Source organism: Varroa destructor, unplaced genomic scaffold (assembly GCF_002443255.2).
Source record: "Varroa destructor unplaced genomic scaffold, Vdes_3.0 BEIS01000006.1, whole genome shotgun sequence".
Lineage (NCBI taxonomy): Eukaryota > Metazoa > Arthropoda > Arachnida > Mesostigmata > Varroidae > Varroa > Varroa destructor.
The window spans coordinates 7,925,207-7,942,869 of NW_019211459.1; the positions used below are offsets into that span (position 1 = coordinate 7,925,207).

Here is a 17,663-nt window from a genome sequence, read left to right on the forward strand (position 1 = left end):
GTCGACTTGGGTTGGCAGGGAAGCATGAGTCCATCCTGGATCAATGAGTGATCGCAATAGAAACCTTAACGACACGTATAGCGATTGTGCTGCCATCTAATGGGTGTCCTTCGTTGGCTTGGAGGAGGTTAGTATGCCGCAACCCTAGCCACCATTGTAACGGCGACTATGGTCATGCAAAAAATCGCTTCGATGTATAGGAGAGCGAGAGAGACAGAGAAAGATTAGGTACACCTGAAGTTCCTGCATAGGCACCATTTTATTAGAAAAGTATTCAGCTATATTCGAAATGAACTAATTGAACTTCTTGTTTTTTTTTCAAATATGTACGATAAAATAGAAGATTAGATATAACAGATAGTCTTAACTAACTTGCCTGTGCGTTTATCCCATTAAGTTAGCTGTTAATAATTCAGTACACGCGGCCACAATGCCGCTTGTAGGTCGTCGAACTGTCATGCGGTTCCGCTATATTTCAGCTTAAGAAGCAAAGATAGATTAGTCGCCTTATCATTATTGTTTTGTGCTCAATATATATTCATACGTTAAAAAAAAACACACGTTTTGCCGTCATTTGCTGATCCATAACCTTGAACTTAATCGTTTTCCATCCGTTTTTCGCAACGTTCCTTCTTGACCATAGCCTATTCAATTAAAAGACTTTCCCTCTGCAGAGTTTGTGATTAATTTACTCGCTGGGATTGAAATACACAACGAAAGATAACGCAGTCCCTAATAACTTTTGCTAACGTACTAATAGCTAAATACAAACAAAAAAGGTTGAAGGCATAAAAATTATGCAGAAGTGAAGAAAAAATGTCTTTGTTACAATTGTCTCTCAATGAGCGTTTGTAAATTTTGTTTGATACGGTTTATTCAGTTCATAAACAATAAATTATATTATTATTGGTTTGTTCCGTCCGTAACGTAGACGGAATAATCGTCAAAGCTGCGTTTCCATTGGATTTGGCTTTGAAAATCCGTAACTATTAGCGATACGTATGATTACGAGAATATTGTTCCTATAGACCATTGTCGACATAGTAAGCGTCGAACGGTGTTAATAGAAGAGCTACAGTAAAAACTCGAGAGTTTTGCATCTTTGTGCGTTCGTTTGCGGTACGTTTTTCTTTCAAAAAAATCTATTTATTTTGATTCGCTCTTTGATAGGGACAGCAGTGATTGATGTGATGATGGTGATATTGCCTTGGATCATGCGATGAATAAACTAGAACTAAGGTGACAAACGTCACGGTGTATGCGATAATAGACTGACAACTAAAGAATTACTTAAATTGACTGCCTTTCGATATTTCTCCGTCTCATCGCAGAGTTAGGACACAGGAGGCTTTAAGATTAGACAAAAACCTACATACGAATGCTTCTTGTTCAACTATAAACCTAATTTTCTTTAGGATGTCTGCGTCCTTAAGGCTGATTACAGCTGTACCATGAATCGAGGATATCAGTTCGACGCTTTTCTAAGGCTGTCGTCCTGGAAGTAAATTGCTAAATAATGAATATCAAATTATACTTTTGCTTAGGTTTTATAATCACTTCTATAGAACTTCTGTCATAATCCATGTATTTTTAAGTGTATATGTCCGTTAGTTCTGCTCATACCGGATTAGAGAAAAACACCGCAAGAGCACGCATTTGCTGTCTCTTTACCTACCTTTATACGTTCTTGCAGCTAGCTAAACGCACATGGCAATCCCATAAAACAAACCCATAACACATAGTAGCCGTAACACAAGTAACGATCTAGTTTTGTGTTCCAAGTTAAAACAGCAATATAAAACTAGACACCTGGAACGCTCTAGCAGGTCTACTAAGAAACGCTCGACAACAGTGAAAGACTGCAAAAAAGTATTCTGTTTTTCGGTGCTCGTCAGCGTCCCCTCTCTAGTACATCGCCGTCCAGTAGTACATGCACTGTTGTCACAAAAACGGCAACAAATGATATGATGTTTCATCTTTTAATGGCGTTCGGACCAGGGACAGACGTGCGGCCGCTGCTGGCTTCGTCGCCATCACCATCGCTCGTTGTTATTCTTGTCTCGCTTAACCGTGTCGATTGCATGGGTACTGCAATGACTACGACCGCCAGTCGAGCCGTCAACCGTTGATTCATTCCACTGCTCAACCATTGTTTTTCCTTACCTGCCACTCCCCCTTCAACCAGGTTTACCAGATTGTTGGGCCCATTGTACTTGTATGGGTGGTAAGTATTTCTTCGCCAACCTCGTTGGCGTTCTTGTGCGGGTTTTAGCATTGCTGTTTACATTAGTGTCACTGTTGTTGTTGTTATTGTCGTTGTCAAGGTGCGCTCTTTCATTTTTAAGAAAGAGGGTAACGCATAACGACTGCAAGCAGCAGCGCCATCTGTATAGTCGGCGTCAGCAAGCAGTGGCCATTGCTCGTGTGGGTTTGTATGCTTTGTCTCGTCATTATCGACGGCGGCGACAACCACCTCTTTTCGCCCTTCGTCGTTGGATCCCGTCCCTCCGAAGCGGGCAAACGCGATCCCAGCGTTACGTGAAGACGGCAGCGCGGACCCGTAGTAGCGCACTGTCAGCGTTGTGCTAGCTAAGCTGTAGAGCGGACGCCGCGGACAAATAACGGGGCAGTTATGCAACCGACAGCGTGGGTACAAAGTAACGCTGGCTCACTACGACGGTGGAAGGGGGATCGATGGGGGGTTTACTAAATCTGAAGCTATTTCGTACAAATGCATCGGCTATAAGCGTAATAATTTCAGGCGGGCTGTTTGTCGGTTTCGCTCAGCATCGCTGGAATTAGGGCGGGTATGGAGGACGAAGCGGACGCAATGAAAGGACAGCGAACGCTTATCATTTTACAAGTATCGATCGGTAAACCAAGTGGGTAGCTGGACATGACTCGACATTAATCAACTAGGCCAGATCAGGGAAGTTCAGCTCATGCGCCGTCACGATTGCTCTACCAGCGAATGTCCTATGATAGCTAAGCGCAGACAAACACAATCTATTGCGCCGTTGTGAGCGTTTTTTATTGGTGTTGTTGATGATGACGACGACGACGACGACGACGATAACGGCGACGTTGACTGTAAAAGAACCTGTAATAATATAATATAATGAGCGCCCGCTAGATTCGTATTCTTGAATCGGAGTATTGCGTGGACCCTACGATACTATACGTACAGCGTCTTATCGTCGATGGATTATCCAATTGTTGATGTCTGTTAGTAAGCAATAGGTACTACAAATAAACGTTCGAAAGCGTTTTTGGAAAACTACGCTACGATAATGATCGCCTGATCGCTTTGTGGACGTCCAACATCAGTAACAGGCAGAAGTGTGAAAGATCTTATTGTACTGTACACACAATGCAGTCGATCGCTACGAAAGCGAAAAGTCGAGGGGCGCGCGTCTAAACCTTGCTTAGTGATTAATCGTTGCGTAGACGCACCTCGGTACATTCTTGACCTGTTTTGAAGAAATATCATGAAATTACAAGATGCATTATATCCAGTGATTCAAATGAAAATCTGACCGCATTAGATAAGTAGAACGATGTTAGACAGTTGGTGAATCCTTGATAATTCCATGGAGATTGTGGTCAGTCCGCGGTTCCTCAAGTTAGGTGACTGCTATTCCATAAGACAAACTATAAACAGCAAACGTTATATTTGATATTTTGAACGTAAAAAAAATTCTGCCTAGGGTTCGTTGTATCAACAGCAGAAATCATACGGACGGCGATCACGAATACGAAGCTGTTCAGTTGGTATATCACGCTTAACACTTATCGGAACTCGCTTTGTTGTTGCCTTGCTCTTCTTTGTTATGCTGGCGCTATTCAGGATAGTGACTTTCGGCCTATTTGTTGCCGCTAAGCCGAGAGCTGACAGGGTTTGAGGAGTTGATAGTCCGCCAATCTAGTCCGTCAGACAAAGCAGTCTGTGTACTGTAGATGTCAACTCCTTGTTTTTTACGGAATCTCATCGCAGAACGACCTCAATCATACGTTACAGTGGATGATTGGACATCGTCGTTCATATAATATTAGCTTGAAGATGGCCAGCCAAGAACGTCGATGATCGTAATAGGCGATAATGGGCAATCTGGTACATGATGAATGCTATAGTATCGTTGCTTGAGCGTTAGATGGATCAGCCTGTGACAAAGTAAAGTATAGCCAACTGTGAACCTATTAGTTCCGTAAAACTTAGTTTCGCACGGTAACACTGTTATATATTATCGCAAATCATTAGATATCTATTAACGGTTACGCAACAACAACAACTAAATTGATACCGACGATACTCTCAGGCTGATACCGAATGTCCATCGTTGTGGATATTATTCTCATAGCGTATCGTTCATTGCTTATCGCTCGCTCATCGTGTTCGTCGTAGTGCAGGAAGTTGGGGGTCCGCGAAGTGGTCCAGATTTGGTGCAAGGTGAAAGCATCCTTCGCTTCCTTCCAGGGAACAGCTGTCTGAAACTACGTTTAGTATTGTACCGAACGTAGAACTTCAGATATTGTTAATTCTGCTCTGTTATGGATGAGCCGTATTAAATCAGACATCTGTCAAGTAGACCTATTAATACACACGTAAACATTTTTATGCCCATATATTAAAAATAGCTTGGGTTTGAGGCAGCGAAGCGTTTGACCACAACAACGTCTAATAATATATTATATTGTCGTGCAATTTTCGAGTACATCGTCACAATTCTTGAGCAGAAATCATGCTATTCGACAGGCCCACGCGGCCAATGGGGCATCTGTCGGGAAGATTACAGTTGGCCATTTAGTCCGTAATTTCTCTTAAGCTACGTGTAGAAATTTCTCCATTTTCGATGTCTTTCCTTTCCCTTAATATATACGATAGTATCAGCATAATTCGATTGGATTGCCACAATATTAAACCGCGTGTAAGACCCAGCCGTAACAGCCCAGAACATATGTAAACGTCGCAGCTGAAAGGAAAAACAAACTATTCGTATAAACAGGAAGTGCCCTAGTAAAAGTTGGAAGAAGAAACGGAGAGGTGGTTGGGGAGAAAGGCAGACGCGGGAAAAACTATCGGAACAAACTACCGCTACAAGCAAAAAGAAGCTTTACAAAAAGTAGACCAACAACCCCATCGCACATGAATCCCTAGACGCTCTTCCTGTCTGGATCGCTGTTCCGAACGCTAAGCTATCTCCTGTTCGAAGCGTATTGCTGGCAGGAGATCGCCAAATTGACTCTAACGCATGGACACCGCTACTCATCGTCGATACGAATGATATAAATGAGTAGCAACGTCGAATAGAGTGACGCAATAATGAACAAACCTGAGCTCACTTTTATGGAGCCCACAGCAGAGCCTCTCGCCGGGGCCGGGCGAAGCCACACGAACTGGGTGTGATGGTACAAATTGGTAGAAAATATAACAATATTATTATTATTCATTTTGACCCATTCAGAGCCAGTTAGCGGAACAGTATTCGTCAACCGTGGGATCGATTAGCCGCACGGTGCATCGGTTGATTCTTTCACTCTAAGTGATCGCGTTGAGCGTCGAATACCTAAGCGTTAGATGGTAGGGTTGGTCAAAAGCGGTAGACGCGGACGGTAACGGTCACCCGTCGCTGTAGCTAAAAGTCTGTACAAATGCAATTCTTGCCTGTTAATTTTAGTGCTGCTGCTGCTGCTGCTGCTGTTTGACAGAGGTGATACCCTTAGAGTTCCGTGTTCTATAACAGTTATTCACGGATGGCCAGCGGTCAACTTTTCCTGATCGAGCGTCGTAATACGACGGCGCAGTCATCAGTAGTTTACCTAGTAGATTTACGGCCGCTTGACGGTGTGGCCGTACAAATTTGCGTGGTCCTTCGGTGTTGACCGGATATGACCGAAGTAGAATCGCGGCGATTAAACGAGGTGTTTATCTTTGGCTCCGTATTCGTCGCTTAGACATCGTAACCTCATTTAATGATGCTATGAGATGTTATGATCTTATGAAAAAAACAGCCGAATTTACTATTTACGTTCATTTGAAATCGTGAATGGACGCGTTTAGTGCGTTAGTAAAGAGCCAAACCTTATGCTCCATTTATTACCCTATTTACATTATATTATTACTAACTAATTGACGGGTTAACGGGAATGGTAACGGTATCACATAGTAAACACATTGAAACTGGGTCTGACAACAACATTTATTGTGTTACAGAAAATAATTTAAAATAGGTCTGTGCGAATTTAATAAATTTACATTCAAACTGCTATGAGGAGCTGGTTATCGGGCTTTGTCCCGCTTTTTCTGAGTTAGTCGTCTGCAAAATAGAAATTGCGCAATATTACCCAGATGTAACAGTGTCGTGTGGATCTAATAGCTGAGCGTAACTAGCTTCAGGGGGTTACGTTATAGTAATGTATTGGGGTACAGCGTTAACCTAGTTCATGTTCACGCTCAATGCTGCTTAAGGGGGCGATCTTCTACATATTCTATTGGCTTCGACAATATGCCCATAGGTTTCCTTTCAGGCCTAAGTTCTACTCGTTGATACCTATAGTAACCACGGGTCGTTTCAATTAGTAAGTTGCGCAAAATGCATTGTATCGATAGGAAGCACTCAAGTTTGTCAAAAGTTAGCGTTCTTAAATGTTGTATACTGCAATCTGAGCGTAGTGTGGATTCGTGACCCAGTGCATAAAGGCCACCTCTATTAAAGCTATGTTATCCTATAAAATATATAATTATCGAATTTCCGTTCGAGCGTAGGTAAATGTCTCCGGAGCTAATATGCTTTCTATGTAAATACGTGTAGCGGTCATACTCGCTAGCTCTTGGTTAACTCCCTCGCAAACTATACACAATGAACCATGGCCGTTCCGACACGTTCACTTATCGTCGAGTTTGACGAGAAATCCAGAACGCTCAGGTAACGAACTGATGTTTCATAGAAAAGCTCCATCAGTCCATTTCAGTTCTACGCGAGAACTTTTCCTCAATATATCCGTATGCACGAGACGGAAACTTTTTTTTTTTATTGTTATAACCCTTCCAACGGGGTATGTACGTTATGACCATCCAGATAATGATACAGTTTCAATTGCTATGAAGCTGAATGGCAAAGTGTCAATAAGAAACGCCATCGATTGTTGAGAACTCCTAACTAATTAGACTTCTTCATTAAAGTGCCGTTTCGTGACTGTAAAATCAGCATTTCATCACAAAATGAAGAACCGCTCGTAGGAGTGATAGCGAATGTTTCGTTCACAACTCTCTGCGCATAGCTATGCCCAGAGGCATTGCATCGATTTCTTACAAACCGCCTGTTACCGTGCGGCCATTGTAGTGCCGAAATTCTGAATTTTATCTACCACTGATTCTGTTATACGAAGCGCCGCCCCTCCGGTTATCATTGCTTCAGTCGATGAATGGCCGCTAAAGAGCGATACAGGTAGACGTTACGCCATATCAGTCTTTTTATATGATTCACTCCGAACGGCGTCGTGTTATCAATACTGACAGAAGACAGCTATTTGTCTGGTATCTATTATATATGTCAAAGAAATTAAGTAAACGCGCCTGGCTATTCGTTAGACTGCTTACATCAACGAAATTTAACGTCGTCAAGGTTTTTTTTTAAATACAATACAGTCAAATAGGAAAAAGTTACTGAGCAATGCCGACAGTCAGCTGCCGCAACCGAACATTCGAGACTTTGTGGAAGATGAGTTATCATCTAGGAGAAACAGATGTTCGGGAAACATTTGCCATGCTAGATCCAAACAATGTTTAGACCTCAACACACGCCATACCAACAACACTGATCAATACATTGGTTTACATAGAATTAATACGTGGATGCTGATTCGTCACCGCCACGCCTACTTTTTGGGTGAAGTGGGCCTCTTCAGCGTATCGTATGCGTCTGTTTTGTCTAGTCTGCGTGAATCATCTGTGCCGATTGCAAGAGGTATTCGACTCGAAAGGTGCTATGGCACCGCAATGACATTACCTGTGGGGCAAACCAAAGCGGATACTCCCTCGCTTGAGATCGCAAGTGGCCTTTAAGGACCGCTCCACCGACCTGTTCCCCCGAAAACATTTTAATATTCTAACTTTCTACGAATTTTCATTATTTTATCAGTCTCCCAGCGATATGGAGCAGATATTTTGATGTTGGACGTAATTGCTTATATTAAAATTCGATCGTCCGAAAGTCGCCGACATTACGGACGATTTCAATTTAGAGCTGTTCAGATGCTGGCGCCGCAGCATATTCTCGTAGTTCTGTTTCTATTAACAGGCACTTTTGATGTCAAACGCTCAGTATAGCCTATAAGTTGAAAAAGAGTCACTGTAATTTTTAGTAAAGTCGAAATATCAATCAGCGCCTTTGAGCACTCTGGAGTAGAGGACTAATCTCTAGCCACAGCCTGGCGACGAGCAGCGGATTGCTTATCGAGCGTTGTTTTGACTGGCCAGGGTATTATCGCGCACACAACAACGACGACAAACGGCCATTTCCCACTTATTCGAGTAGCGGTTAAATCATTGATTCAAAACGGGCATCGAACGAAAGAGACGGTGTAAATTCCAGCCACGTTAGCGTAAAATTCGACCTTGATCGGCCGGTTCCTATTTATCTAACTAACGTATACAGATTAATATCACATGTTACATTCTTAGGACAGTGTGGATAATCGGTTTCAAACGGATTTAAGCCTGCGCATCTGAAACACGATTTGCTATACACTGTGCTGACATTAGGATATTAACGGATTAAGGCAAAACGTTGCTAGGGCAATGTCATATGATGTACCGTGTGCGCTATATGTTGATTATAGTCTGTTCTTTAGTGTAATATATAGAAAATAATGTACACATTTGTGCAGTATCTACGCTGTAAAACTGAAGGTGCTTGTCTACATGTACACAATTTATAGCCCTGATTGAAGGAGGTCACGGGACACTAACGAATCAAACTAGCATCGATAGTAACAGGCGATTTCATTTTCCTTGCGTAGTATGTGATTTCAACATTTTATTCCGTAGTCGATCATCTCTAAACTAAATCGGAATGTTTGGGCGTTAAATGTATGTTGTCAGAGTAGTCCAGTAAATGGCCGAGTTGGTGGTGTGATTAACCACAATTGCATTGGACTTCTCCCAAATTGGTGGTATCGCAATAAGTAATGTAATAGACTTCATCTCTGACGCGTTTATTTTCTATTTTCTGCTCTACAGGTCCACACGTGTCTGGTACAGCTTCGTAATAGTCTGAGGGACTGCCACAGCACACGGCTTTAAAGGATTTTACGACGAAAAAAAGCTCGAGTCTAGCCTCGTTAACGCCAACGTGTTAACGTTTGTGTATAGATTATCAGCCATCATCTGACAGCACAAAATCATCGCATCAGCCTAACAATACGCTGTCAACCAGGAACATTGTGATCGCCTACGTTATCAGTAGTCATCTATCATTTCAACGTCGTGTGAAGACCAACCATGCAGAATAGTGCTTTTTCTCGACAGCAACGCCAAGAACGTCTCGGCTCGATTCCAGAGATTCCACAATCAGCACAGCGCCGACTAAAGTCCCAGGCGCCACCTCCGCCAAAATTGACATCGATGAACGCCTCAACGTCGTCGTTCGTTGTGAAGCGTCCGACAACTTCGGCGTCATCGTTGTCGTTGGCAGCTTCTTCGACAGTCTCACCATCGTTGGACGCGGCCACGCCCTTAACGAGTCACATGGCCCCGTCTTGTGCAGGATTGCCCTCGCTAGGCGCTGGTGCCGTTCCAAAGAAACGTCCTGCGCCGAAACGACCCCAGAGCGACGACGGCGGCAGCGATGCGCCGTCTGAATCATCAGGACACCGCTCCGTCACAGTGACGTTGAAACGACAACAGAATTCACCGCTGGGCTTCTCGATTCGCGGTGGCCGTGAGCATGGTACCGGCGTGTATGTCAGTCAAATAGATCCCAACTCGGAGGCTGAAGCTGCTGGCATTAAGGCCGGGGACCAGATACTAAAGGTAAACGGATTTCCAGTTGACCAATTCGTGCATGCCGAGGTGTGTATGATGCTTAAACAGAACAATGTTGTTACGCTCAAGCTCAGCGGGACGGGCATGCTGCCCGTAAAGGATCGCGGGGATGTTGTTCTCAAGCCTGTTGCAAATGTGGATACTTCGCCAAAATCGAGCATTCCCTTGCCACCGGCGGAGCCAGACTTCGCAAAGAATCCTCCGGTGGTACCTCCCGCGCCCATACCACCCGCACCTCCAGCACCGCCGAATACCATGAGGCCGATTCCTCCCCCCATGCCGACGCATATGTTCGTGTCCGAATTACACTCTGTCGCTCAGCAATTGCGCAAACTGCAAATTACCAAAGATATCGCCCTTGAGAATCCGCTACTGAAACAGGTGGCCATCAACCAACAACAACATGACAAACTGATGTCCGAATTCAAGGAAGCGCACCGTAAGATGTTTGGACAGGGCGATCGTTTTCCAGACGATTTCAGCGATACGGATCGAACGATCGAGCGTCAGAAAACTGAACGCACGGAGGTTCTCTGCATGAAGAATGGCGAGTCTGGTACGGGTTCAAATCTGCGTTCAGCGGCGTCCACGTCCAGTATACTTTCGCTCAAGACGGATAGTGGGCGAGGTAGCGCTTCACCGTTCGGAAGCGCGTCAAGCAGTCCTGCATCTTCGATCGTCGATTCGGTGACCGAGAGCAGCAGATCAGACCAAGGTGCCGAAGAAAAAGCCAAATCGAGTTCACCGTTTGGCGTACAACTAAAGAGCCTACGTCGTGAATCTTCCAACATCGAATTATGTACAGCAAGTAAGATCGAGGCGAAAACACCCCTTCGGCGGGAACAATCTAGTCTCGAACTGAGCTCACTGAGGCAATGTGTCCTTCCTCAAAAGATTCAAGAGTCGAATCTGTCCGCGGTCGCCGAGGAGCCTGTGCCTAAACCAAAAAAGGCTATGACGCCAACGGCCGTTGCCAAAAATAACGAGCCTTTGAGGAACACCCAGAGTGTACCATTAGTGCAAGCATCACCGTTTGGGACCTTCCGAAGAGAGTCAGCGATGCATTTAGAAAAGCAGTTAATTGTACAGGATAAAAACATTAGACGCGAGAGTTCGTCTTATATAATTCCGAAAAAAGAGTTCGAAAAAGCCGCCGAATTTAAGCGGGATTTTGGATCGAACACTTTGGATATTCACGGTTTCGAAACAATTCCTGAAAACTCATTCGTTAACAATCGTACAGGCCGGACAGAGGTAATCTTTATTCGAAACTCTCGTGAGAACGGTCGTGACATCGAGACTAGTTCAGTAATTTCAAGTGACGAGGGGTCTACCTACTCGGGGTCGTCCGGCTGTGGTGAACTTGTCGGGCGGCTTCGGCGTCAGTTCGAAGACCCTGGGAGTGATAGCGATAGCTCAGGTTCTGCGGGTAGCAAGGGGCCAGGACTGTTTTCCAAACGAACCCTAGGCCCTGTAACAAGTGGTGCTGGAGGAAAGATCACTGTGAGCATTGGTGTAGCGGCCTTGCCTAAGAACGCTTGTTGACCGCGTGCACAACGCGCTCAAGGAGTCCAAACCCCAAAGCGTCGAGTGCAAGCAGATTGTCGAAACGAAGCCAGATAGAAGCGACTACCGGAAACCTTTTCAGCTTTAGTTCTACTTCGCCGTCTTTTTACGTAAAGCTCATTGGTCTTTCCATCGTCTTCCATACATTGAGCCTTCCGCTTCGCGGATCATCGGCAGGTTCCAAGGCGGCGGCCAAGCGTCAAAACGAGCAAAGTCTTTAGCTGATACCTACATATATATATATAAACATTACATATATTTCTATTTTTTTAAACAAACCAAACAACCGTCCTAACCTTTTACCGAGCGAAAGCTTATGGTACGGAAACAGGGTAGAAATTTAACAATGCCCTGCAGTGTTATATAGTTGTTATATAGCGAGACAGACAAGCTGAAGCTGAAGCTGTTGTAATAATAACAACCGCTGAAAGAAGATGTGTCGGATACAAATTAGTGGCAACACGACAGGATGAGCGGCGGTTTATTGATGCGACGCTGATAAAATTCGACAGCTCCACTAAATTCGCTGTTACTGCCCGAAACAATGCGTCACGAGCCACACGCCAAAGACCGAAAGCCGCAAAAGGATTCTTCCGGCCCGTCCATCCATCCATCCATCCATCCATCCGTCAAGTGCTCAACAAGGTAGCCAGCGCTCCACTGTCCAAAGTAAAATTCTGCCTGATGAAAGCCGTACATCATTCAATCAGCCACGGCTATTGGTGCTCCTACTACCGCTGCTGTTGGCTAAACCCCGTTTGTAACGCTGTCGCAACGAGCGCTGCTACTCCAGTCACTATCTGTTCAGCGTTAAGTCTGTTGTTCGAGCGGCCAGTGGTGCGTTTTGCCTCTCGCTAGGGGTTCTATGACTCCGGGGCTGACCAGCGCAAACGGAACGGACGTAACCGATATGTACTTTTTCGTCTCTGGGGTCTGTTTTTCATCCTTTACGTCGGATTATTAAGCCGTTAAGCATGACTTCAGACGGCTGCGTCCCAGCACGAAACAAAGGTGTGTCTGCGCCCACACTCGAACCTAAACCACCACGTGTAAATTTAGCAGGCAAACACGCGATCCGCTGCGCTACGACGCGGACCGTCTCCGAAGCCCGTCACATCCTCGGGCTGTCGATCTTGCTGCGATCGTTATCGGTGTTACTGCTCCTAGCTGGCCGAACTGTTCTATCGTGAGCGGAGTGCCACCACAGCTAAAGAACCCTTGAACGCTGCTCTATCACGCAGGATCTGCCACGTCCATCTGTAGATAGTTGGGCAGTTTAGCTGACTAGTTCAGGTCGTTTGCCTTTGCCTATGCTGCAGTTAAAACGCTAAGCGGCGCCGGTAGCGCTAGTGATGACGGTAAAGCCGGGTACTTCAGCTCGCGATCGGACGTGAGCTCTACCGTCTCTCGACCGATTCCCGTAGTCATGTCATTCTATACAAACTGTTACTTTGCTACGCTGGGAACTGCTCTGCTGGTAACGAGACTAGTTATTGCTTAACTATTGCAATAACAGTGAATCCTTCGCCTGGCCACGTTCGCTTTCTATGGGCCGAATTTGGGCAGGATCGGGCAGTAGGCTTCACAGCAGCGTTGTGGATGTGGGCGCTGTGCGAGCACAATGATTCGCTGCTCAAAATGTTAGCGATAGACAACAGTTTAACTTAAACAACTGACACTTTCAGTAATAAGAATACTTTCTATAGCAACAGCTGAAGCGGCAGCAGGAAGCCACATCATCGGGGATCACAACAAGCGTAGAAACGCCATGCTACAGTAGAGATATCTTGGCACGGATTAGCTACAATGTAATCGCCCAAGCACGCAAGCTTCATCCGAGCTATCCTTGCAATAGAGATCACAGAAGGAGCGGGTAATAACGAATAAACGCCTGTTCGTAAGGATATCCAAGTGCTGGATAGGGTAACCGGGCTGAAACAATCGTTTTTTACCGCCACTTTATTGTCCGAACTAGAGCAATAATAGCCAGTGCAATTTGACAGAACTTCCGCATATCGACCCCAGCTTCAAAGTGTCTACAATTTCTGCCTGCTTCTCGATCATTGTGCGTGGCGACGCTGCCCGTTCGTTGTTGTCACCAATAATCTTCGATGTCCCTATCGTCGCGACGTTCAACGCTCGCGACTACCGCCAGTGGATTTCCCGTTTTACTTCACGTTGTTCATTCCCGCCGTAACCCTCGTTTGCCCCCTTGGACTGTTATCGCATTTCAGACAACGAGAGCGACGGCCGCATGCATGCATGCATGCATGCGTAATGCTTCCATGCAACGGCCTGCAGAAAGGCTTTACTACCTAAGGAATAGCGGTTGTAGGGCACTTCGGACGTTTTGCGCGACAAAAAAAAAAACCCTTTCCTCTTCTGTGCATCCATCCTGTGGTAGAGGCATTGTAAATACTATAAATAAATATATAGATAGATAGATACCGTGCGAAAGATCGAGCAAAAAGACGACCGCATTGATGTACCATTACGAATGACGCATAAAAGTAAGAACGCTGCGAAGCTAGTAGAAAGACTGTGATGAGCTGTATGGGCGTGAAATATTAACGAGAGAACGAGATGTTAATACCAACTATACAGTATATAGCTGATTGGCTTCATTGAGTAATCCGAATGGACATTGTACGAACAAAAGGATTTAAGGATGATTTGTCGGATCGTTTTGAAATACATAAACTATTACATCAACTATAACCTCTACCCCAACGTGTGTTGTTTCCAGTACGAATAAACATGTTGGATAATGGGCATATACGATTTTGGTAGAAATTCAAATATACGATACCATTTGGTTGCTCGGGCACTGATCCTGTGAGTGCAGCAGTATATTTATTAGTTAACGCGTTGCTTCTCGAACCTAATTCGTTGAACCGAAAGGTGTTATCTATTTAGAATTCTATGAGAAACGATATGCAAACTGTATGTAATGCAGGAAAACAGTAAGGACCGTCACCACTCAATCCGCGGTGACAGCACTGAAGTCCAGCGTTGCCCGAGTCCTAAAGAAGCCCGATTTCGATCACGCGTCTTCGTTCTAACAGAGCAAACTAAAATAGCGATCAATGGATATATCCGAAAATGGCTACATATGAAAAATTGCTGTCCTTAAAGCTGTTTTCGAATCGATCCGGCTACGTAAATGTTTTATCCATTCCGTTACACGTACCGGTGGTACGAACGTCCTTGCTTTACGTGTTCAGAGTTTGTCCAGAGATTGTTTTTCAACGGTTTAGCAATTATTTTGTTGCCGAGAGTGACGGCACAGGATGAAGCAAATGGAGCTCGGGGTGAAGTAAGTGGCAGAGGATAAAGCAGGGGAATTGGTTTACCCAAAAACGTCCCATAACCGCGGAATGTTCGATTTTTCGAAACTATGAAAGCAGGGCGCCATGGTAACAATGTATTGTTGATTTTTGCCCACGTTCATGGGGTAACCGAACAAGCTCTATTTCTCCAGCAGGCAATTGGATAAAGCTGCGCAAATGTTACGCATTGATCAGAAATGGCATTTGCCAAACGTCGTAGTAGGCGTCCCCAAGAGCAGTCAGCTGATTGTGGTATTGTGATCATTATTTATGTAGCATTATTTTAACGCTCTGTGAGCTAGCTAATCATCATGTATGGCACCGAGATATTTTAGTATTTCGTGATATCAGGCTATCTAATCCACCATCTTGATCTGGTTGTTCGTATACGATATTTATCAATTAATACACATAGAACAAGTGTGCTGGTTATATTTCGAAATGTAAAGAAGATAGAAATAGCGTATTCTATTTGAAACGCTCAAACCAATCTCATATTATTATAATATCACAAGTAACGATTTTAACTTCCATTAAACGCAAACATGAAAATTAAAAGGGCAAAAAAGCCCGCTCAAAGCGTAGTCATCGATAAGCCGTCACCAATCAAATGATTGTGCCATCCGTAAATTATTATGCTGACTATATATATATATATATAAGAACGTATTGTTGAAACGAGACAAAAGCTCTGAAATATAGCTCTTTCCAAAGAGTACCTCACATAACGCGGACAGTACAAAGTCAAATAGAATGGCGAAGTCGACAGACGCTCACAAACCTTCTCCACACACTTTGCTCACGTTATGATTATTCTGCTTCGGTCTTGTTCGGTTTCTTTTCTTCTATTTCTCGATCGTTCCTGGATCAATGTCACTTAAACTGGCCTGCTCTTCTTCATTCCGCTGGCGAAGTTCCCGCACTGATCATGGTGACGCTGAAGATAACGGCGCAAGTTCTAGTCGAGTTCTTTCGACTTGGCAGCCCAAATGATCACCATCACGTTGATATCTAGCGGAATGAAGATCGGGATGACCGGACGACATCAGCACTTTTTAATCAACATTCAACAGGCAGACTTCGGCATAGAAGGAGGAACTTCTAGCAGCAGCAGCAGCAGCAGCAGCAGCAGTAACTTGCCTTATATTGCTCGGTGTTGTCGCCCGGGAAAAGTCGGGAGTCGTCGTTAGAAGCGGGTGCAGCCAGACGATTCTTTCATAGAATCTCGTGTATGGGGGACGAGTTCCTGTGCCTTTGCGTTTTAGTCATAGAGCCAAGTTCACTGTCCTGTAATTGCGAGATATTTGGCTCTCTGCCGGTTGTCCATTACCCCCGCGAAACACGAACCGAACAAGCGCATACAATATAATTACACGCAATGTGTGAATAAATCAAACGGGACGCCCATGTGACATTACTTGCTATACTTCAATTCGGACTCTACCCCTACGGGGTTATACTCTTTAAAGGGAACTTGTTTAGCACCATCCCAAATGTATTAGGAGTCTTCCGGGGTAAGAGTTTAGACAGGGACCAAACGATGGCTCGTACCGTCGGCAGCAGAGACACGGGAAATGCCTACAGCGATCCCCACTAACGACAACCTATTGACATCTCTTGGAACCCGCCTCGTTTATGTCAACTACGGGTATCGCAGCGATCCTGCTATTCACGAGTGATTGTCACAATGTGGTGAAGATAACTCATCAGAAAAAATATTAAACGACGATAAAGACGATTTTGTAATAAAAGGAATTGGGTTCGTTGCGCTGCATAATTATAATGAAAAGTATTATGCTTTTATGCGAGAGCAACAACAGTCAACTAACTCGTGCGAGGAACGAGCTGTCTCAAGTAATACTTAATAGCTTTAGTACCGCACGTAAAACAGAAGCAATATCAAAATATTTAACAGGAAATAAAGGTCAATCGGCGGTTGATGTTTTGGAGTAAGTTCCAGCGAAATTTGTTGTGCTTCGTGTTTTCCCTTACATTCAAATGATTTTAGTTATAGTTTCGCCTACTGCTATACCGTGTTGTATATTAAATAAGATATTTAATAAATTAGCTGGACCACGCATGCAAATATATATGAAAATGAACTGTACTGCGAAAGCCTAATTTACATACCCAATTATGATTTGAACCATATTTATGGATTTATGACTCAGTATTCCAATAGATTATTTTTATCTACTGCTCTGTAGTAAGTGTTTGCCTCAGCTTTGGCATATGGGTTTCCAACTGTTTTTCTTCAGCATACAAAAACGTACTCTTGAATGAGGGCGAGATGAAGCTTCGAGTGCTCGAGAACTCGGACAGTCCAGCAATAAGGACAAGTTAGGTCGTGAAGGTGACGAGCTGAATTCGACTTTTGATCTATGTCTAAGAGATATCTAATGCTCGGCGGCCATCCTGAAGAACTTATTCACAGTAGTGTAGATTATCTGTACAAATTCACTGGCTCAGTACATTAATTGTGGCATACTGTTTTGCAATATATATATATATATATATATTGCCTTAAACCTAGGCTAGAAAGAGTGTGTCGGAATATAATACAGCCTTGAACATGAGCAGTGGTGTTTTCCTTTTGATTAATCTATTTCTATATTGTAATTAATTATAAGCGTGCTTCATTGTTTCAGGCATATTTTGGTCTTTATAACAATAGACCATTACTGTATAATTGTAAATAGGTCAAATCATGATTGGAACAACCTGTA

General features: G+C 44.1%; 2 protein-coding genes across 11 annotated transcripts in view; one reads left to right on the forward strand and one right to left on the reverse strand.

Moving 5' to 3' along the window:
• LOC111252567 (uncharacterized) overlaps nt 1-17,513 on the forward strand; it is a 60,286-nt gene extending 42,773 nt beyond the window's left edge. For 4 of the 5 annotated variants that reach the window (XM_022810710.2, XM_022810711.2, XM_022810714.2 and 1 more), the window contains one exon: nt 9,239-17,513. In XM_022810710.2, the coding sequence (XP_022666445.1) occupies nt 9,500-11,587 (2,088 nt within the window). In that variant the 5' untranslated portion in view covers nt 9,239-9,499 and the 3' untranslated portion in view covers nt 11,588-17,513. Of the gene's footprint in view, nt 1-4; nt 128-9,238 lie in introns of those variants that run through there. The other variant, XM_022810712.2, reaches the window with a different exon arrangement.
• Nucleotides 1-17,663, reverse strand: part of LOC111252566 (annulin-like) — an 80,819-nt gene that overhangs the window by 60,867 nt on the left and 2,289 nt on the right. The gene's annotated exons all lie outside the window — the stretch shown is intronic.